Source organism: Muntiacus reevesi, chromosome 4 (assembly GCF_963930625.1).
Source record: "Muntiacus reevesi chromosome 4, mMunRee1.1, whole genome shotgun sequence".
Classification (NCBI taxonomy): Eukaryota; Metazoa; Chordata; class Mammalia; order Artiodactyla; family Cervidae; genus Muntiacus; species Muntiacus reevesi.
This window is the reverse complement of record NC_089252.1, coordinates 19663629-19687365: the sequence shown is the minus strand read 5'-3', so window position 1 is coordinate 19687365 and position 23737 is coordinate 19663629. Positions and strand designations below refer to the sequence as shown.

The 23737-nt window shown below is 44.2% G+C and overlaps 1 protein-coding gene across 3 annotated transcripts in view; it reads left to right on the top strand.

Moving 5' to 3' along the window:
* Positions 1-23737, top strand: part of FHOD3 (formin homology 2 domain containing 3) — a 511278-nt gene that overhangs the window by 352566 nt on the left and 134975 nt on the right. Inside the window, exons 11-13 of one of the 3 annotated variants that reach the window (XM_065932345.1) lie at positions 16831-16926; positions 19935-20261; positions 20885-20959. The exons of the other annotated variants lie outside the window; for them this stretch is intronic. Coding sequence (XP_065788417.1) covers positions 16831-16926; positions 19935-20261; positions 20885-20959 — 498 coding nt within the window. The remainder of the gene's footprint in view (positions 1-16830; positions 16927-19934; positions 20262-20884; positions 20960-23737) is intronic. 3 annotated transcript variants of the gene reach the window in all.

The following is a 23737-nucleotide window of genomic DNA, read 5'->3' as shown; positions in this document are numbered from 1 at the left end:
GCACAGTCCACAGTTTTGAGGCTCTGGCCTTGGTGGGCTCTGGAATAGGACTCTCTTTCTGAGTGCTCCCGCCTTAGTGTTTTCAAATAGGACTGATTTTTCATTTTAATGAAATGATTAATGTAAGCTTCATAGCATTTGCTTAAGAAAAATCCACTTTCCAGTTTATGAAGAAAGATCATGGTTTTAAGATTGATGATGACGAAGTGGCTTCATCTCTGAAGTCTATTGGAGGGATTTTGCCCTGTGGCCACAAAATCACAGCATGACTTTGGGAGAGATGGGAATAGGAGAGAGGAAGAGGGTGACAAGAAACAAATTGGGAAACAGTCCCTGCATGCATAGCTTAGTCACCTGCTCAGCATCTGTGCCTCAAATGTCACCTTCATCGAGAAGTTCATTGTGCTTGATTGCCTGTAGACCTTGAAAGACACAGACCCATACCTGACCTAGACTACTTTTCATCTGTGTGATCATTCTGGCTCTGCTTACTGCTAACTTGTAAAAACATGCCTGCATGCATCACATATGAAGAATTGTAGGCCGGATTGGTTAACTCTGTGTCCCAAATAATACCAACACTCTTGAAAAGAAGGTAGAACTATGTTACAGATTAGAGATTCATGTTGTCCTCAAATGTATCTATATCTAGCACTCTGTACTCAGATGCTTCTTTTATGTAGCTTGAATTGTATTCTCCTGATGATCCTCTCTAGGGTCCAGGCAGGACAAGAATCATTATCCTCACATTACAAATGAGAAAGCAATCAGGGGCTTGGTGCCTTGTGACAAATCTTAGAACCAGGGGACTGAGCCTTGAGTTAAATCTAAGTGTTTGGCCTTTGCCTCTCAATGTCCCAGTCATATGCTTCCCACCCGCCACTCCTAAACATAATCATTGAGTGAGATTTGCACTTCTGGACTTTTTTAGACAAGGAATTTGATTTATATACCATGCAGGTATATTTTTATTCAGGTTCATATGAAAATTCAGAGTCAAACAGGAGAGAATCCCAGAGTCTTCTTATAGACCTAGGCCTGCTAGGCTATGAGCTTTACAAAGGCCTAATAAGGCTTGAAACTCACCTTGCTTTGGTTTCTGAAGAAGTAGAACTCCACAGTGAGCACTCACCAAATAAGGTCTGTGTTTATTTTCATATACCACCTAAAAGTACTTTTTGTGATCGTGTGTGCCATAGTTTCACCTTTGCAATTAAATTTACAGATTTGATTGGAAAGAAAAAAAAAGTTGGTGCTTTCAGGTTTTTATTTTTTTTTTACCAAGAAGTTTATTTTTAACATCAAATCATCAAAAGAGCCAGTGTCTCTGATTTAAATTGTAATCGTAGTTAATGTTAGGACTAAAAAGTTTTCAAATTGTCTAGCCCGCAGCAGAAGCCCATTCTATGCCCTCAGCCTCAGACATTCTCCCCTCTGAGGCACCCCTTTCTGTCCTCGAACTTCTCAGCTCCTTAGGAAAGCCCCCTGGTCTAAATTTGCTCCATAATGTGGTAGCTTTATTATTGCCTAGAATTTCACTATATGGATAAAATTTCCCTGTAACGTTTCCCTATTCATCCCGGTTCTCACCACTGTCAGCACACGTGAGGTCCTCTTCCTGTTCTGTGTGACCACCTTTCTGACAATGAACATGGCCTGGGACTTAATATGTAAACTTGAAATTTCATCCTGTTGACTTCCACACAGCATTCCAACCCGCGGAGGTAATTTTGAGCTTCATTTAGTCACTCCTGTTAGCAGTTGTGCCTTCCAGCTTTCAGCCGTGTGTATATTTGAATACACATGGACGAGTGACCTGGCGGGTAGTGGATGCTGACAGCAGCTTGGTGCAGACGACTCCCATGTGCCTCGAAGTCAAGTGTTGGAAACATTCTCTGTCAAGGGCCAGATAATAAATATGTTAAGTTTTACAGGCCAGTCTTTGTTGCAACTACGCAATTAAATTCTCCCTTTGTAGCATGAAAGCCGCGACAGACAGCAGGTAAGCAAGTGAGCATGGCTGCCTTCCAGTGAGACTTTATTTATGGACACTGAGATTTGCGTTTTACATGTTATAAAATATTTAGGTTTTTTTCCCCCAACCATTAAAAAAAGTGAAAATCATTCTGACAGACTGTACCAAACCAGGTGGTGGGCCACATTTGGCTCACAGGCTTGCCAACCCCTGTTCTAATGGGCTGGGTTTCTTGAGGGAAGTTGATGGGGAATGGCAGAGATGACAGAGAGGAGTATGTGGCAGACCGAAGCACCCATCATGCTCTAGGAGAGGACTGTTAGGAAACTGCGTCCTTAAGTCCAGGGTTATAGCTAGGAATATTCCGTGAAGACGTGGAGGCTGTTCGTTGATGGCCGCTCATGAGTTGTCAGTGGATTATTGAGGGGGTTGGAGAAAGCAGCGGTGAGTCAGATGAGGGGACATACAGAGCCAGTGGGGAGGAGGGCGTGTGGTGATGACTCCAGGAAAGGTTGGGCTGCTCGGGGAGGGGGACTGGGATCAGTCCCAGTGGTGCCAAGAGGAGTTGTCTTCAACCTGCTGTCTGTTGGACAGTCTATGAAGGTGGTAGTCCCCTCCCCATTTTACAGATGAGGAAACTGAGGCACAGAGTGGTTAAAAAACTTACCCCAGATCTCACAGGTTTGGTAAGTGGCCTAGTTGAGTTTGCCTGCACTCAGTCAAACTAGTCTCTGAATCTATAGAACATGTTCTGTGGTGACAAGCTTTTTCTCTTTTGAGGATGAGTTAGAGAAAGCAAAAAATCTTTCAGAACAAATGTCCCCTGGAACTTGGTCATCCTACTAAGCTGTGTTGCTTATAGTCACTGAGTCTGATCGTGAGATAATCATAGTGGTTTGCTTGTTTTTCTCATAAATTGGCACTGGAGACAGTTGCTAACGAGGAGTTCTGAAAGTGTTCAGAGTAATATCTGCCAACACCAGAACAGCCTTCCCAGCTAATCATAGCTAGCCAGCGATAACCTTGGTGAGGGGAGCAGAAAGGGAGGTATAGAGAGCAAAAGTTCATGGTTCACAGGAAGCCACCATTAACTGTCAATTATTGGAGGCTTAGCCGTCCTCACGTTTGGGGGGATCATACTTGATGTGCACGAATTAGTGGCCCAGCGGGTGGTGGGAAGAAGGGAGCCAAGCCTTGAGGCTGAGCCTCCAGGGTGGGGGCTGGAGGGAGGTATTCAGAGAGGGTGTGGCTTTCTGTTTTCCTGTGGGAGTAGAAAAGAGTGTTGACACCTTTCCACCAGTTACAGGAACCAGTGGACAGTTGGGAGAGCCTCACTATGAAATGGTGCAGGGTGGTAAAGCGACCTTTCTGCGTTTTGACAGGGAGGAGGCATATTTGGATGCCGAGTTCCAAGGCAATGCTGCAATCTCCAGTAGGTCTCATGCCTTGTACACAGAGCTTCACTGCCAAGGCTTATAGATTCCACTCCCTTGTTAGCTGCAGGATCTGCAGCAGCAATAGTCCTGTCTTTCTTGGAAGTAGTTGGCAATGAACAATCAATCGGAAGCAGGAAAACCTATTACATAACCAGTAGTGTTACAGAGTCCAAGCTTGCCACAATAGCCCAATAAATTGAGAGACAGGGTATTGGGGTAAGGAATGGTGACTCATTGGGAAGGCCAGCAGACAGAGAAGCTGGTGGACTGGTGTCTCAAAGAGCCTTCTTACCGGAGTTAGAATTCAGGCTGCTTTTATACTAAAAGGGGAGAGGGTGTGACTGGTTGTTGCTGACTTCTTGGTGCTGCCCAGGTGGAGGGGATGTGGTAATCCTTTGTTCTTACAATTGCTGTCCACTTAGGTCTGGTCATGATGTTGCTGGAAACCTCCAACAAGGCAAATGTTATTCTCTCTTCTGCAACGTTTTATGTCTGTGTGAACGAAAATTTGTTGTACCTTTAAGGTATAACCTCCCAAGCCTGGGAGGCAAAGCTTTGTGAATGGACTACCCTGTATGTTTCAGGAGATAGACAGCATTCTTTTACAAAAGGCATGGAGCCTGCATAGTTAGGCACAGGCAACTGAGCCCAAAGGTTAGAGCTAAAGGACTAGATTCTATACGCAGTCGGGTTTGTTCTCTGTTACAGTAGGCGTTGCATAATTGGTGTTAACCTACAAAACTTATGGCTCGGATGACCTCAGTCCTGGTTCCTGGGGAGCGTTTGGCCAAGTGCAGTATAGGAGCAGCCACTGAGGTTATTGAGGGCACAGACATGACCTTCTCAGCTACAGTCCTCATTTCCTCCTCAGGCTTGGCCTCAGTCTCCCCCACTGTACACTCAAGGTGATGATGCCTCCTTAATAGAATGGCAGGTGAGTCAAGAGAGGCAGTGCAAATGTGTGATTAGCCCAGTGTTATTCCAGTCACTATGTGCCCTGGAGCTTTCCCGGATATTGTTCTATTAAAGAAGGTAATTGTTAAATAAGTATGGATAGGAATGGACGAGAAGATTCTGTGAACTGGCTTGAACATGCTAGAGGATTTCACAACTAGCTTAGCAACCACTGGTACCATGAGCAGCAAGTAGCTACTTGGGTAGGTTTATCTGATGATAATGATTTGCTAATGTGATTCACCAGCAAGGGATGTGACCTCTGAAGGTAGGTGTGATTAAAATACAGCCAGTGATTCCAATTTACCATTTAATCTCCAGGAAGCCCTTTGTGGTCTCTTGAGTATTGAACGGCAAAGGGTGTTCAAAGGGTGTTCAACAAAGGAGGGAACGTGGCTTGGGTGGGAGGGTGGGTGAGAGGCAAAGGGGCATGAACTTGGAACTGAGAGAACCTCCACCAAGAAAGGACAGAAGCAAAAGGTATGAGGGAGTGGTTACTTTGCAAAGCTTCCTTCTGATTTCTCTGACAGCACTTCTGGTTTCTCAGAAGGTTCACTGTGACCAGATTACATATTTCTTTGGAGGTTTGAACTTTGCTGCATTAAATTTGGGGATTATTTTAGATTCTGATTTCTAGATTTTCTAGATTCTAGATTTCTAGATTCTGAAGACAACAGCAAAACCGTAAAAATGAACAGAACTACTGATGAGTTTTAAGTGAAGAAGTGAGAGCGAGGTAGTGTTTCAGCCAGACCCCTCTGGGAACAGCCCAGAGACTGCATGAGAGGAGAGCAGACAGCAAACAGGGAACTCGGGGGGCCTGGGCTTCACCCTGGAGAGATGGAGGGACCCGACAGGAAGAAGGGGAAGTAGCAGAAGGTGATGAGGTATAGGATGGATATCACTTGTAGGAAGGTGAGTGGATGGTATGGTGGGAAAGAAGAAAGGGTTCGGGGGTGATCCCCAGACAAGCAGTAACTCAGGGTCATGGGATGGCTGTCAGACCACCGAGTAAGCTGTGGGCATTTTCAGTTTGAGGCGTCTGGGTCACAAGTAGAACTTCCTGTAGGCAGTTGGATAGGCATGAACTGAAACTCACATACATCTAGGTGAGGGTTGAAGCCTGGGCTTTGACCGCCCCCCCAACTCCCCGTAACCTAGGGAAAGCAAACCATATGAGTAGAGAAGTGAAAGGATAAAGTGTAGAGTTGTCATTTCATGGAAGTCTGAAACTTCCATGAAGGTGACGTTCTTCCCGAGTCAATGAACCTTGACCTTGGTCATCTTCAAATCAGAATGCTTCTCAAGCCAGAGTAGCCTTATTTGGTGTGATGTTGCAGCCAAGCCCTTTGCTATGGGGGCAGTGAACACATCTCAAAGAAAAGGAAAGATTCTTGTTTCTAGTTAAGTCTTTGGCTTGCTTTGAGAATTTTCTTCTTTTGGCGTCAAGCTGGCTTGCTCTTGACCCGTGCAAACGCCCCATTTCCTATAGTATACACATTCCCATCCATGTCCTGACTGTTCACAGCCCTTTCTGGTAGAGTTGATTCTATTGGCCGTTCACACAGGTATGGGAGTGGGGGGAGGAGTGCCTTCTGTAGAGCAAGCATCTCTCTTTAAATCCCGGACAATTCCAGGATCCCTTTGGATATGGATCAGGGGCTTTCTAATGATTACTAAGCTGAGCTGATTAAATCCTGTTGTTGAAGGAGGAATGAGCGTATCTCTGACAGGAGTCTATGGAGGGAGCCTGGTAGTAAGTCTTTTGAATGAGCAGGGAAATATAAAATCATGAAAATGTAGGCTGAGGAGGGCAGATCTGGCATGCCAAAAAAAAAAAAAAAAAAAAAGGAGTGTAGCGTGGGCAGAGATGATGCTAGGGAAGCATTTTGCAAGGAACTCCTTGGGAATGAACTCTGGAAACTGATAAGGAGATATCCAAAGAAAGGGAGACCTGGCCTAATGTTATTTTTATCTCACACATGTGCTCAGTGAGCTGACAGTGGTCACAGGAACATCATATTCATGTTGAGAAAACACTGATTTCTAAGGCCATTAATGTTGAGCTTTCTGAGCCTGATGAGAATGAACAAGGGCCATCGTTGTGGTCCAGGTTGGTCTATGTCAGGGCATCACTGATTCTCCTAATGGTGGAATGGAGTCTCAGTGTCATGGGCAAAGGGTCAGAGCTGGTAGACACCTTTACACCTGAATGCATGAAAAGAATCTGAAAGAAGGAAAGATTCGTGCTTCTTCCAGTCCTTAAAGGGAAGAGGCATTTATTTCCAGCCTTAAAGAAACGATCACTCTGAAACTCTGAAGCACTCTGCCAAGCCTGTGCTTGGCATCCTTGCTGTTTCTAAAAGGTCACAGAGAATTCCAGTCTACCTTCATCTTAGTTTCTGTTCTGCTCTCTCAGGCCTCCAAGAGACATTTAAGGCAATTAGATGGTATCTCTGGCTTGGAATAAAGTTTTTTCTAAAGCATAAAATCAAAGCACCCACAAAAGAAAGTAGTGAAGCACCCCACAGTCTGTAGTTTTCACTGGATTGATTCGTTCTACTCCTGAATAAGCCTGCAACTAGGCTATTAATTGTGTTTTTTCTCATGATATTTATGCTGTGCAGACTGGAATTCTATTATATTCAACTTCTCCATGTTTTCAGCAAAAATAATGTGCTGGATCCATTAGTATTTTATTCTAAAGCAAAATAGCAAAATAATGGCTTATGCATTAAGGTTCTGGTTGGTTGGCCAGTTACTAGGTATATTCAGTATCCATGGCCTGTGTTTAATGCTCTTTCTAAACTCTGAGTGTTACAGAGACAATAAATATTTTCCTATCTAACTTTGGGTTCTCACTATGGAAACATCAGAGCAACAGCAGAGCTTAGATGCTTTTTCATTCTCTTGGCTGGCAAAAAATCTTTTGAGGGAAGTGTCTTCTTTTTTGGTGGATAACAAACCTCTGTTTTTGAATGAAATCACTGCTCCAGTTGGTTGGAGATATGTCTTAACTGATTAAGATCACTAATTGGAAAATTTTAAATCTCTTCTTGGGGGCTTGGGAGCCTAGAAACAGCCTTGAAGTCAACAGAAAGTGTGAGTCATTGGGAGGCTAAGTTCAAACTCCCGTTGAAGTGTTTGCTGAGGGATGCAGATGGAGCCCAAGGGGGCACTTTGTCTGACATAAATTTAACATGCTATTTCTTTTTCTGTTTGTTTTTAAAATGTAAAGTTTAATTTTTTATTGTGGTTATATATATATATAAAACATGAAATTTACCATTTTAATCATTGTTAATTTTACAAATTAGTGGCAATAATCACATTCACAGTAACACACTATTTCCATGAAATACTTTTTCATCTAATTAATATGTCATATACATTTTGTAGAACTAAATGGGGCATTTAAAATGCCTGCATCTTATCTAAACCTTAATACAGAGCTTTCTAACGAGTTGCCACAAATGATCACACCTGTGTCAAGACACTGATTTTTTTTTTTTTTTCCCCCCCTCAAGGCAACCAGGCAGTTCCAGGGTGACGGGGGCATTGGGCAGGTCTCCGGTCCCTTTCTCTGGTGGCTGTGTTGTAGGTGGTCATGTCTGAGCCCTGTGCAAGGAGGACCAAGAAGCCCTGTCCAAGGCTTAGGTGGAAACATGCAGTGATGCAGGAGCCATGAAACCCATTTGGATTCTACTTTGAGTTCATGGCATCAACAGTTCCCCCTGGCAGGTTGTGTGATCTTGCCCTCTCTGGACCTCGACTTTCTTATCTGCAACAGGCGGAGATCTCCAAGTCATCTCCCAGTTCTTGCCACTCTGTCTGTTGACCATCCAGAGCAAGTGTCTCCATGCTGAGCAACATGTGAGGTTTGCAGGGCCAAAGATCTCCAGCAGGCAGTGAGTAGTCAGACTGGCTGTCCTTGTGGCCCGGGTCCGCTAGAGAAACAGAAGAGGAGTAACTCCAGGCAGTGAGAAGGGCTCCTTCAAGGACCCCCAGCTGAAATGCCCATGGAGTTGGGTGGATAGCTCAATAGACTGATTAAAACTAGGGTGAGGAAGTTGATGAAAGGAGAGTGGGAGATGAAGTTGATGAGATGATGGGAATATTTGCTGGGCAAGTTGGACTTTACACTCAGGTTAGTGTATACACGTTGGAGCAGGAGAGGTTCATGTGCAAAGTCCCATCTTGTCTTCTGGTGATTTCCTACTTGGCCAACAGCACTGCAGAAGTTTTTCTCATTTGAATACTTCCTGGTGCAGTTGATGTCTTTCTCCCCCACAGACGTGTAAACTTTAAGGGTGAGAACCTCTATTAACCACTATACCCCAGCATCTTGCACATAGTAAATGCTCAATAAATAATTGTTGGGTAAGTGGAAAGAGAACTCTTGCCCCGTAGTTACACTTCTTTACTTTTAAAAAATGTTTGTATTGTTACTTATCATGGGAAATCTCTGTACCTTCTGCCCAATTTTGCTATGAAAATCAAACAGCTCTAAAAAATCTGTTTAAAAAATTCTAATTGTTCAGAGTTGAATTAATCATGGTACACTGGCATCATTGGTCCATGTGTGGCCCTCTCCTAGTTTATTTTATGTAAGATTTACTTATTAATATAAAGAATATCCATGAGACTACAGTCCAGCTAAAAACCCAGGGCATTACCCTTTACTTACTATGAACTTCCAACTTTCAAATCTCTGGACCTGGGTAACCAGCACTCTTAAATATTGCTTAGCATTATCTTGTGGGTTTATTGTTGTTTTTACTATTATCAGTTATGCATATATATATTATATATAAAACAATAGTATGTTGTATAATTTTGCCTTTTTGAACTTTATAAAAAGTGTTATCATATTGTAGCGTCTCCTTGCAGTTGTTTTCTTCAGTCCACATTATGCTTTCAGTGTTCATCCATATTGTCACGTGATGCAGAAGTCTTCCGTTTCCTCTGCTTGTAACATGCCAAAATATCTTTACTGTTTTTCCCACTGGGGAGCCTTTGTGTTGTTTACGTTTTTGTCAGTTACAAACAATAGTGCTGAGAATATTCTCAGACTCACATAGTCTGCACATTCTTTGGCTTCCCCAGGGTTTCTCAGTTTTGGTACTGTTAACATTTTGAACCGAATATGTCTTTGCTATGTAGGGCTGCCTCGTGCCTTGTAGGATGCAGCATCTAAGCCTAAATGTCTCCCAACATCAAAACATGTCCCTTGGAGGACAGAATTACCTGGTTCCAAAGCACTGCCCTAGGCTATAGCAGTCTGCTTCTAGGTGATGCGAATCACACTTATGATATGAATTGTCGACCTTGACACGATAGTGCCAGTTACTTTGCCAGAGTGATTACACCAGCACACACTCTTATTGACAGTGTGTGAGAGCCAGGTGATCTGTATGCTCTTCAGTGCTGGGTATTATCTTCACACTTCTTCTTTTTGCCAAGCAGATAAAAAATGTTATCTCATTGTAGTTCTGATTGATTTATATTAAACTCTGGGTTTCAGATATCACTTCATACAAATTTATTGGCCATGATCATGTGTTTTGCTCACTTTTACAGTTGTATTTTTATTGTTTTTTAAAAACTATTTTTTCATATTCTTGATATGAATTGTGTGTTAGTCGCTCAGTCGTGTCCAACTCTCTCGATCCTCTGGACTGTAGCCTGCCCGGCTCCTCTGCCCATGAAATTCTCCCGGCATGAATACTGGGGTGGATCGCCTGCTCTGAATGTGTTGCTTTAGCTCTTCCACTTCCTGATTGCTTTGGTCTTAGAATATACTTTAATGCTGTTTTAAATGTGTTGTATTTTTGAAACATCTCTGCAATATGCATTTTCCTTTCTGTTTGTTTTTTGAAGTCTGAGGAACGTGACAGCAGGCTGAGACCCCAGTCTGGGGAAGTTGCTTTGGCTTTGAGGGAAACTCTGCCCTGCAGAATTGGTCAGTCTGTGGGCCGGTTGCTTTTCTCATGTGAAGAGGGTAGACTCCAGTCTGGGACTGTGCGTGGTAAAGAGGAAACCATCTGATGCATGCAGAACAAGCTTGTGCCCTCGAGCAACTCCTCATCAATTGCAAACAAGCAAAATACCCCTAGAGGTATTTGAAAGCCAGAGGCCGAAGACCCAGAATGCCTTAGTACAATATAAACAAAATTAGATTATATTTTAAGAGGAAATTCAAATAAAAGCAAAATTGTCTGATCTGTTTCTTCAGTCTTAAGTATTATCTGCATAAAACATCATTCTGTTTGACTAATTCCACTAGGATGAAACTAAATAAAATCAAGCATAGAAAATCTGATGCCCTTCAAGAGGGTATTTCCTTCTCCATGGGTTTGAGTTGTTGGGCACAGCCAGCACTTTGACCAGGGGACTTCTTGGAAGTAGGTTTCCTGAATGAGTCATTCTGCTGCCTGTCCTTGGTCCTGCTCTGCCACTCATGATAGTAAAGCTATAATATGTATAAGTCACTGGGAGATTTATTGCAGGATCAGAAGATGTTGAGCCCAAAGAGGAAACAGGTTGGGATGTAGCTCAGAATTGCTGTCAAGGAGATCAAGCCAGTCAATCCTAAAGGAAATCAACCCTGAATATTCACTGGAAGGACTGCTGCTGAAGCTGAAGCTCCAGTATTTTGACCACCTGATGCAAAAAGCTGACTCATTGCAAAAGACCCTGATGCTGGGAAAGACTGAAGACAGGAGGAGAAGGGGACAACAGAGGATGAGATGGTTGGATGGCATCACTGACTCAATGGACATGAGTTTAAGCAAGCTCCAGGAGGTGGTGAAGGACAGGGAAGCCTGGCATGTTGCAGTCCATGGGGCCGCAGAATTGGACATGACTAAGTGACTGAACAACACAATACATCTTTAGGACAGCTACATGCAAGAGAGAAGGATTAAAAATACATGGTTTGCACAGGTGGAAATTATAAAAGGGAAGGTTTGCTATCCGCCACTGGTTGGGAATGCTTTGCAGAGTACTGTGACCTCTTCCTTAGTGAATCAAGTCGAGTTCTGAGTATCCATTAGTGGGGGATGGTAGAGATTTCCTAAGAAGGCCTCAAAGTCAGTGATGATGATGACAGAGCTAGTAGCTAAGGCAAATTGATTAGTTCACTATATACCACTCCTTTTCAAAATGCCTTACATGTTAACCCAGTCCTTCTAGAAGGCAGGTACCATTGATATCCTAAATTGGGATGAGAACGGTGTGGTCCAAGGTCACAAACTGGTAAGTTATGGAGCTGGTGTATAATACAACCTAGGCAGCTTGGCTCTGAACCTCTCCAGCTGCAGAAGGCTTTGCTTATAAATGACTGCAGCACCTGGGGGAGCAAATGAAATCAAGTTATTTTGAAGGGCGGTGCTCCATGTTTTGTGTTTAAGAGGAGAGGCCTGTTGGTTGGCAGGGTAGAGATTCATGGGTTCTGGGCAGGCCAGAAGTAATAACATTTGCAAATTCCTCATCTAGCTGAGGGAAGGTGGCCTCTGGCTGAAGGTTGAGGGTACAGGTTTTAACTTGGCGGCTGTTAGAGCAGAGAAGGACTGTGGTTTGTGAGGTGAGCTGTACCAGACTCAGAAGGACAGATGAGGTGTGCTCACTTGGGACTTGTGGCGTTACAGGAGAAGTCCTGTCTTCACTGTCTCACTGACCTCGTTTCTGACAGAGACACCCCTCAATCCAGGTAGGAGACATATAACCATAGGATTGAATTGAATCTTCTCTCTTCCTTTCCTGCCACATGTAATCAGTCACTAAGTTCAGCCATGTCTGTTTTAAGCTTTTTTGGATCCATCTCTTTTTCTTTAACTGCTGTCACCCTCTTTGCCCTACCTCTTTATGAGACTTGCATAACCTGATCAGCACATTTTAAGAAAGAGGAATTATTGATCAACCTATTCCCAGAAGATATGTGTAAAAAATTCTTAATAGTTTTGTAATCAATGATACTTCAGTTAAAAAATTCTTAATAAAAAATTAACAAATAGAACCAAGATGTTTATATTTAAAAAAGTGGGATTTATTCCTGGTATGCAAGGTTGGTTTCACATTTTAAAAAGCAGTGTAATTCATTGCATTTACAGAGAAAAAGGGGAAAATCATATGATTATCTTGGTGAATGGAAAGAAAGCATTTGATAGACTTCAGCACTCATATATGGCAAAAATTCTTAGTAAACAAGGGAAATTCTTTGATCTGATAAAGAATGCTTACAAAAAATACATGACAAAGCTCATATTTCCTCCTGATATTTGCGACAATGATAGGATGCTTAGTATCATCATTTCAATGTAATATTGCAGTTCCTAGCCCCCAGTGTAATAAGGCAAAAAAAAAAAAAAAAAAAAAAAAAAGAAAAGCTTAAGAATTGGATATAACTATCTTTCTGGGCATCCCAGGTGGCGCTAGTGGTAAAGAACCCACCTGCCAGTGCAGGAGAGGTGGGTACAATCCCTGGGTCAGGGAGATGCCCTGGAGGAGAAAATGGTGCCTCACTCTAGTATTCTTACCTGGAGAATCCCATGGACAGAAGAGCAGGCTGCAGTCCACGGGGTTGCAAAAAGTCAGACACAACTTAGCAATTGAACAACAACAACAGTAGAATTAAATTTTATATTTAGAAATAAATTTAAAAGAAAATATATAATACCTGTACTGAAAATTTCAAGCTTTAAAAGAAATCAAAGGATATTGGAATAAAGTTTGATGTAAATAAAGGATATATCATAATCATGGATTGGAAGACTCAATATGTAAAATTGTCAGTTCTTCTCCAAATTTATGTGTATATTCAATACACTCCTAATTAGTAGTCCATCAAGATTTTTGTGGAAAGTGACAAGCTGAGTCAAAAGTTTTATGAAAGTATCAAGGGCCAAGGACTTACATGTTGAGTGTCAAGATCTATCATAAAACTGTTGTAGTTCAGATAGTGTTCAAAGATTCTCTCAAAGGTAGAAAAATTGATTAATGGTGAGAAAAAGTCCAGAAACCCACAGATACATACCTGATTGATGATAAAGATGATACTAACTTGAAGAAAATATGGCCTTTTTACTAAATGGTTCTGGGCCAATTGTATATCTATGTGGAAAAAAAAGTATCTGAATCCTATCTCATATGATGTGCAAAATAAATTATGGATAAACACCAAATATATATATGAAAGGTCATATAATAAAGCTTTAAGAGAGACAAAGAAGAGACTACCTTTAAGACTTTGTTGTAAGCAAAAATAATTTTAGAACAGGACCAAAAAACACTAACCATCAAAGGTTAGTGTAGATCACAAAAAATTGTGAAAAATTCTTCAAGAGATGGGAATACCAGACCACCTTATTGCCTCCTGAGAAATTTGTATGCAGGTCAAGAAGCAATAGTTAGAACCAGACATGGAACAACAAACTGATTCCAAATTGGCAAAGGAGTACGTCAAGACTGTATATTGTCAGCCTGTTTATTTAACTTATATCCTGAGTACATCATGCAAAATGCTGGACTGGATGAAGCACAAGCTGGAATCAAGATTGCCGGGAGAAATATCAATAACCTCAGATGTGCAGATGACAGCACCCTTATGGCAGAAAATGAAGAGGAACTGAAGAACCTCTTGATGAAAGTGAAAGAGGAGAGTGAAAAAGTTGACTTAGAGCTCAACATTCAGAAAACCGAGATCATGCCATCTGGTCCCATCACTTCATGGCAAATAGATGGGGAAACAATGAAATCAGTGACAGACCTTATTTTCTCAGGCTCCAAAATCAGATGGTGATTTTGGATCAGATGGTGACTGCAGCCATGAAATTAAAAGATGCTTACTCCTTGGAAGAAAAGCTATGACCAACCTAGACAGCATATTAAAAAGCAGAGACATTACTTTGCAAACAAAGGTCCATCTAGTCAAAGCTATGGTTTTTCCAGTCATGTATGGATGTGAGAGTTGGATTATAAAGAAAGCTGAGCACCAAAGAATCGATGCTTTTGAACTGTGGTGTTGGAGAAGACTCTTGAGAGTCCATTGGACTGCAAGGAGATCAAACCAGTCCATCCTAAAGGAAATCATTCCTGACTATTCACTGGAAGGACTGATGCTGAAGCTGAAACTCCAATATTTTGGCCACCTGATGTGAAGAACTGATTCACTGGAAAAGACCCTGATGCTGGAAAAGATTAAAGGTGGGAGGAGAAGGGGATGACAGGGATGAGATGGTTGGATGGCATCACCAACTCGATGGACATGAGTTTGAGCAAGTTCCAGGAGTTGGTGAGGGATAGGGAAGCCTTGCATGCTGCAGTCCGTTGGGTCGCAAAGAGTCGGACACGAACTTTGTGACTGAAAACAGTTCCATTCAGTCACTCTGAACACAGTCACTCTGAACGGAACTGTTCAAAGGAAAAAATGATAAATGGGGTCCTGTTAAGATTAAGAACTTACATTTATTAAAAGATACCATAAAGTGAATGCAAGGACAACCTACAGGTTTTTAAGGCAGAGTACTTAGATGCTTCAAAAAAAGTGTATCTAAATAGGCACTAAAAGTATAATAATGTGCCCAACTGCATTGGTCATCAGGGAAAGTGAACTAAAGCTACAGTGATACCTTACCCTCAGATTAGATGGCAAAATGAAATAGGCAAAAATATCAAATCTTGGCAAGGATGTGGGGACAACCAGAATGCTCATAGACTATTTATAGCAATGTAAATTTTTTCATTTATTTAAAAAATTGTTTGACAGTTTCTAATAAAGTTGTACTTAAGCGTATCTTATGACCAAAAGCACTAAAAAAAATCTACTACAGTATCCATGACAGCCCTATGCAAAATAACCCCAAATTGAAAAGTACCTGGTTAGCATCAACAGTAGAACAGATGACTAAATTATAGTGTATTCATGTGAGAGAATGGTATACAGCCACGAGAAAGAATGATCTTCAAGTACATGTAGCCATATAGGTGATTCTCACGAGTGTAATATTGAACAAAAGAATCTGGATACAGTATAATTCCTTAGATGGAGAAGAAAATCAGGCAAGGTTGACCTGTGCTATTTGAGGTAGAGGAGGGGAGCAATTAAACAGGAGCATTGAAGGAATGCTGATTACATGGATGCGTCTATTTTGTGAAACCTCAGTGATTCGTGTGCTTATCTGTGTATATTCTATATTTCCGTAAAAAGTAAAAACCTTGACTAAAAGACAAGTGGGGCAAAAGAGTTAAAGATCTTGGCAAAATGATGGGTGCAGTGAGAATGGTCAGTTCATGAGGACTGAGGGCAAGAAGGAACTGGGGGAGGACAATCTTCCTCTAGGAAATAGAGGCGGATACTGAGGTTGCAGAAGAGTTATGGTGGGAGGAGAGAAATGAGAGATTTAGAGGAGAGGGGCTTGTGGTTGGGGAGAGGGGGTGCAGGTGTGGAAGTTTGCATGTAGGTTTTCCGAAGTGGGCTAGTTCAGTGTAATAGTGAGGTCCAACACGTGGGGGCTGAAGGGAACAAAGATGGAGGTCATTGGAGTCCAGTCATTTCAGTTCCTTTGGCAAGGGATTAAGAAGCCCTTAGGGTGTTGGGAAATCAATCAGTTATCAAAGTCTGTCTTTGTGTAGCTGCAGGAACAAAACTCAAGTTAAACTATCTTAAGTGCAAATGAGAAATTATTGTCTTCTGTTAGTGAAGCTTCAGAAGTATTTTAGATCCAAGTATTAAAACTGTCATGGGGACTGCTTTCTTCTCTCTCTCCCCATCCCCCTTCCCATCTCTCTCTTTCCAACTCTGCTGCTCTTGGACCATCATCAGCGACAGACAGCCCTCCTCCACTCAACTTAGGGTGTCCTTGTACCTTCTTGTCCCTGAAGGCACCAGGAGAAATCTCAGGGGTGGCCTGGATGGAATCCACCCAGGCCATGTGTTAACCCTTGAAATGGGGGGGGAATCAGGCCCCCACCCCCAGACACATTGACTGAGAATGAAGGAGTAACATGCAGAAACCACCTGCCCGCCTGGAGGTTGGTGCTGGACGGAGCGCAGTGGAGACGTGAGGACTGCTCCCTGCTGGCTCAGGGCGGCCCAGAGCACAGCCACTGCACCTTCTGTGTGCAGGAGGAGAACCTCCTGGGAGGCCTGCCCAAGGCCAGAAGTGGCTCTGAGTCCATGTGGTGGGGGGATGGGGGGAGCCGGATGGGCGTATGCAGCGCAGTCTCATCCAGCCAACTCAACACAGAAATTTGTCTTGGGCCAGGTGATTGCATCTCCGACCCACACTTAAATTTCTCCATCTCAGGACTGTCTCCTCTTCTCCTAACAGATTAAGTGTGCTCTTTTCATTTCAGCCAGCTGGAGGTTTGTTGTTTTTGGCTTCATCTTCCTGTTTGTCTGTAATGCTTATCTCGCTTTTCCATCTTGTCTCTGTGTGCATTTCTCTTTTCCTGGCCTTGTCTCAGGGTTGAGGAGGAGGAGGAGGAGGAGGAGCAGCCAATCACGGAGCCCAATTCAGAGGAAGAGAGAGAGGACGATGCCCCCTGTCAGGGCAAGGACAGGTACCGAGGGCTGGACCCTCCCCGGCTCCCACTGAAAGCCTGGAGGCTCCTTCCTGGTGGAGAGTTTGCAGCATTCTTCAGTAGCCTCCTCCCTTCCTCACTGGCTCCCTCCCTCACTGGTTCCCTGCACACAGAGCCCCAGAGTGACTAGCTTCCTAGAAATATAACTGAGCATGTTTTCCCTAGAGGACTGCATTTTTACTCAAACACTGCCTCCCTCACCACGCTTTATGGAAGACACACCCAGCTGCTCTCCTCCCCACTGTGCCCTCCCTGAGTGCTTGGGCTCAGTCACATTGGCAATAACTAATGAGACGCTCAGAAAATTTTAACCCTTTCTGCCCTGTAGGAAGAATAATTCCATGTGTCCCCTTCTTCTTGCTAATTTTACCAGTATAATGTTATCTAAAATATGTGGATGACTGCTATGGTAATAATGCACTTTGATTTGTATCCAAATGGACAGGACCACTTTTCACCCCCATACAGCGCAGAAAAAAAAAAAAAATCCCAGCATTTATTTTCATGCCCGGAATGACTCTCAGAGCTATGCAGCCCTTTGGGGGAGTTTTCTGTCCTCTACTCACCTCTTGAAGGTGCATCCTTTCTGTCTTCAAATGATGTTAACAGAAAGGCACCTTGCAGATACTTGTGAATTTGGTGGGTATTTCCCCCCAAATGAGGTCTCTATGAAACATAAAACTCGATCATAGGTAATTTCATTTTCTGATATCCAAAAATAATTCTATAATCAGTTCCTTCACTTGATTGATTACACTGCACTTTGATATTTTTGCTGTTAGTTTTTCCACAAATAAGCAAAGTCAGAAGGGTAAAATCTTTCTTTTACCAATTTCAAAGTTAATGGGATTCTTTGCTGCCGTGACCCCCTTCTCCAGGTCACCAACGCACATAAAAGTTCTCAGGCCCATTGGATGCGCTGGAATGTCCATGGCTCTCTGGGGCCATGGACTCCTCTCTGAACTGCTTCCCCACTTGGGAAATGTCCAGGAAGAAGCCAGCAGGATGTAGAGATGGAAAAGGAATGACCGCTAGGTGTCCACAGAGAGTGAGGTGCACATTCAGGAGTGAGGGGGAGAAAGGTGGGCATTAACCAGGGCACCCCCTCCCTGGTCTGTGCTGAGTGCCAGGCTCGGGGGTAGTGACTTTAGTTAGGGATGCTCTGGGAAAGAAGGAGGTTCAAATGACAGTCCCACCTTAGGCTGAGAATGAGCCACAGAAAGTTATGTGTACCCTCAGTAAATACACCCGTGTGGCTCCCCACGTGCTTAAGTGTACATGGTGTGACCTCCACCCATACAAGCCCTTCACCCTCAGGGACTGAAACAGTTCAGTAGCACCCCCAGACCAGATGGAAGAATCTGGCTGGAAAGAGCAGCCTCTAAAGGCGTCCTTACTACCATTGCTGCCTTTACGCGGGATGATTGTTGACGCAGATGGACGGCGGTTTATCCTACCCCATCTGGTTTATCCTACCCACGACTGGTGCTGTAGGGCATCTTCATCAGAGATTGTACAGATTAGACTTTTCTGTTTTAGGAAGCAGAGGGTGTGCACATGAAACCCCAGGGTTTGATCTCAGCCAGGGTGTTCATTAACATGGATGTGATGTTACTTGCTCCCTGATGTCAAGCTACTAGACTTCAAAGTGGTGGGAAAGGTTCTGCTTCCTTCTGTGGGCTGGAGTCGTCCACTGCTTCCTCGTCCTGCTGGCTGTTTCCTTGGATGCTTGCCATGCGTACCCGCCATGTGTGTGTACCATCGTATGTACCCCCTGTGCCAGGCCTGCCCTGAGCACCGCAGTGTGGTCTCATCCCATTCTCCCTCTGAGCCAGGGGATCCAGTATATCCCTGCTCTTATACACAGATGGAGCTCCGAATTTGAGGTAGGAAAGAAAAAAAAACATAGCTCATGTTCCATTTCCAAATGGGCATGGCCAGGAGTCAAATTCTCTGGGAAAGGGACTGTGGTTTTGAAAACTGCAGAATTTAAGGTAGATTCTCCAGTGGGCTTCACTGGTGGCTCAGAGGGTAAAGAATCCACCTGTAATGGGGGAGACCTGGGTTCGATCCCTGGGTTGGGAAGATCCCCTGGAGGAGGGCATGGCAACCCACTCTGGTATTCTTGCCTGGAGAATCCGCCTGGACAGGGGAGCCTGGTGGGCTAAGGTCCATGGGGTCGCAAAAAGTCGGAAACAACTGAGTGACTAAGGACAGCACAGGACTCCAGTGACAGAGGTGGGCATCAAGATATCGAAGTGTTTTCAATCCAGTCCTGAAGGTGGGAGTCTCCATGACTTCTCTCTCCACGGACTTCTCTCCGTAGCAGAGTCAGGCCTGCCTGCAGGGGTCTAGATGTCTAGGGTTTAGTGGTAGAGGAGGCCCCGGGGAAATGTGCCCGTGAACCAAGCAAAATGTGTCTTCACTCTGCCAGCCCCTCATTTCCAGTTCTTTGCATGTCCTGCTGGCATCGTTTCTCCTCCTCCACACTTGCTCTCAGGAAAGGATCCACAAGCCCTAACTCCTAAATTTGGAGCTTGCGGTATACTGCGTCCTCATGTCTGGGCTTTTTAGGAGGAGGGCAGATCCCCTGTTGAGCAAGACAAAGAAATGAAGTTCAAATTATGGAAATTCTGGTGCCAACACAACTTGCAGGGAGACCCTTGGTGGGTGAGGAGGGGAGGTGCAGAAGAGCCTTTGAGGCCCCATGAGATCCTTTCACAAAGGCCCCTGTTTGCCCGGAGGCCAGGTTGGTCTGACCTCCCAGACTGGCCAGCCCAGGGCGTCAGGATTGTTGGGCAAAGTGGGGCTTCCGGCTTCTATGCCACAGGTCAAGAAACACCGCCGGATTCTGAAGCCGGCAGCCCCGACGATAATGAGTTTTTACACATCCTTTTCCCCTTTCCTAACCTTGGCTCCCTCTCTCCCCAATCTCTCTTCCTCCCCTTTCTCCTCCTCTCCTCCTGCTCTCCTCCTGGCTGCTGCAGCAGCGAGGCCCAACCTGCCTCGGAGCAGGTCGCCACCGGAAAGGATGCAGCCCTTGCCGCTGCCTCGCCGGGGAAGCCGCTGCCGGCCAGCGCTGCGATGGGGACCCCCTCGGACAGAGGGTCCTCGGGGCCCGCGCTGCGGCCGCCCCCCAGCCCCACCCCGGCCGCTCGGCCCCCCTCCACTGCACCCGCTCCCCCGAAGGCGTCACCCAGCAGAGAGAAGCTGCCCTACGTGCCCCACAGCCCCTTCCACCTCTTCTCCTATGACTTTGAGGATTCGCCCTTGTCCACCAAGGAGAAGGAAGCCGAGTCCCACCAGGAAAGCAGGTAGATCTGGCCCCTGCGGTGGCCTGTGTGAGGCTGACCCCGGGGAAGGTGACCCGGGCGTGTTAACCGCATCCTTCTGCTTGTCTTGCACTGTGTTTGTGTGAATTCGGGTCAGAGCAGGGGGCAGCAGTTGTGTAAAGTCCCTGACCACTCACTAATTACAGCATGCAGGCAAACTATGGTCTTCCCAGGGGGGCGCTAGTGGTAAAGAACCCACCTGCCAATGCAGGAGATGTAAGAGACTCCGCTTCCATCCCTGGGTGAGGAAGATCCCCTGGCAGAGGGCATGGCAACCCACTCCAGTATTCTTGCCTGGGAAATCCCAGGGACAGAGGAGCCTGGTGGGCTAGAGTCCATAGGGTCGCAAAGAGTGGGACAAGACTGAGCGACTTAGCACACACAGAAGAAAATCCTGTCTGTGCCAATTGAGGAGCCCTTGGGTTCTAATGCCATTACTAAAAATGGATTTATGAAGGTAAGGTTTATAAACATAAGCATGATGTCAGAATCTAAAGCACGCCCCCCACCCCCCCAAGCCCATCTCTCTTGATCTGCAGAATGCAGCAAGGGGCTTCGCCAACTTTCCAGGCAGCCTTTTGAGTGAGTTTTCCTTCCTTTCACAGTTCCTCTGATTCTCTCCATCTGAGCACGTATTCTGCCTCCGAGCCTTACAACTTCCGGTCTTTCTCTTCTAATAGGTGGGTGTCTTTTCTTTATCTCCTTTCTCTTTTTCGTAGCTTCCAGTTTTTATTCTAATGTATATGATTTTCTTTCAGACACTGCTCATAACCTCCTGTGAGATGGCAAACAGTACAGTTTTGAATCACTTCTTGGGCATTAATTTAATTATGTTTTAAAATTTTGATTGAAGTCCAGTTGACTTACAGTGTGTTAATTTCTTCAGTACAGCAAAGTGACTCAGTTATACATATTTTTTTTCATATTCTTTTTCACTATTTTTTGTCACAGAATGTTGAATATAGTTCCCTGTGCTATAGTGTAGCACTTGTTTATCCATCCCGTATATAATAGCTTGCCTCTGCTAATCCCAGACTCTCAATCTAGCCCTCTCCTCCCCCTCCCTGGGAAACTGCAAGTCTGTTCTCTATATCTGTGAGTCTGTTTTTGCTTCATAGATATGTTGATTTGTATCATATTTTAGATTCCCTATGTATTATTAAGTGATACGGTATTTGTTTTTCTGACTCACTTCACTTAGTATGATAATCTCTAGGTCCATCTATGTTGCTGTAGATAGTATTATTTTGTTCTCTTTTATGACTGATATTCCATTGTATATATTGATATATATCTAACTTACATCTTCTTTATCCATTCATATGTTAATGAACATATAGGTTGTTTCCATGTCTTGGCTAATATAATTGCATTGTTTACATTTGGATGCTTCAGTGATTCCTATGTCAATGGGAGATGAGGCTGAGGGAAGGGGGTGTGCAAATCAAAAATGCTCAGGCAATTTTCAGGTGTTTGCCAGCTTACCTGTGTGCCTGCTCTTCACTGATGCCTGGATCAGGACCTCTCTGTGGAGCAGAGAATGGGGAGCAGAGAGTTTGAATATTTTAAACAATCAAATTGTCCAAGATCAGTGATAAAAATCAGTATTAACTGATGGCCTGTGTATATTCAGTGAGGAAATGGAGGCACAGAGTGGTTTGGTAAGTGGAGATGGCTTACTCAGCCAGAATAGCTTTGTATATTGTCGGGAGTATGTAACCTCCTGTTTGAACACCTCCAAACAACAAGTTCTCTACCAGTCTCTTTTAGGTCTAAAATTCTGAGTTACTGTGACCTTTCACACAACTTTCATGAAATGCATCTAGCTTAGCTCTTATGTCCCTTGATAATAGTATCTGTGTACAAGTGATGAGCCATACATTTGACTGGAAGAAAGATATTCTGGCAAACCTCATCTTCCCCAGCAGGATAGTGTTAGCCCAGGATGGTGATGGGCTCACAGGCCCTGACGGGGCTTTCCTGGGCCTAGGTCCCTCCCACGTGGCCCCAGGCTTCAGTACCACTCATGGTCCTGGGGGAATGAGAGCAATAGAAACATGGAACTGGCCAAAACAGATATACACATAAATTGAGAAAAGCAGTCTCATGCTTGTGAGGCTTCCCAGGTGGCTCAGTGGTAGAGAATCTGTGTGCCAATGCAGGAGACGCAGGAGATGTGGATTCGATTCCTGGGTCAGGAAGATCCCCTGGAGGAGGGCAAGGCAATCCACTCCAGTGTTCTTGCCTGAAGAATCCCATGGACAGAGGAGCCAGGCCGGCTACAGTTCATGGGGTTGCAGAGGCAGACACAACTGAGCACACACGCATGCTTGTGAATGAGGATCAGCTTGGATTTAACTGGGGAGAGTTTATAATTTTTAAATTATTTGACAGGAATTTGAATACTGTATAAATATTGTTTGTACCCATTAATTTTCTGATGTTCACTCACTGTGGTTGTCCCAGGTCAATATGGGTACAGATTTGACTGCTCAGTAGTGGACTGCAGTTGAATGGGCTATAATAGAAACCAAGCAGTTAGTCATTAAAAAGAATTTTTTAAAAACAAAAACAAAAAACTCTGTGCAGTGAATTCAGTTAGTTTAGCTGAAATTGAGACGCAGAATTGGACAGACCACGAGGTAGTCTAATTAATTGTTCAACAATGAGAGAAACCAAAGAAGGGGAAATGACTCTATGCTTGTTTTATTTCCATAATGTTTTTGAGACATAATTTTAGTAAAGTAACACCGTTAAAACGTTCTTCGGGATGCCCACTTTTGGTCTGGAAGGGGGATGGTTTTAGATGCTTGTGTAGAATAACAAGCTCAGTGTCCAGACAGCTGGGTGATGACAGGGCTGAAGCCAGAGCATGGGGCCTGTCTCCTGGAGGATCCTGGGGTCTTGGGCAGCTTCCTTCCCTCCTGAGCAGGGCCCACTGCCTGCTGCTTCTCTCCTCTTTCCTGCTGGGCTTTTTCTCCCTTCTCTGCTGTTTCCTTTCTTTCGTATCATCTTATTCTTTGCTTTTCTCTCTTCTCTGTGGCCTGTGAATAAAAGAGGGACCCTCTTTTATTTTAATTTTTTTATTGAGGTGTAATTGACATAATGGGCTTCCCTGGGACTCAATGGTAAAGAATTTACCTGCCAACGCAGGAGATACAGGAGGCATGGGTACAATCCCTGGGTCAGGAAGATACCCTTGAGAAGGAAATGGCAACTCACTCCAGTATTCGTGCCTAATAAATCCCATGGACAGAGGAGCCTGGCAGGCTACAGTCCGTGGAGTCACAAGAGTCACACAATTTAGCCACTAAGCCACCACCACCACTTGAAAAATCAAGCCAACACTCACTTAGAGAAGAAGCAGTTAGCCTGCTGGACAGGCAATGTGTTGGGACTTTTAAGAGATGAGAAGATGAATGCCCAGAAACCAAGTGCCATGAAGATGGTGTGTTAAC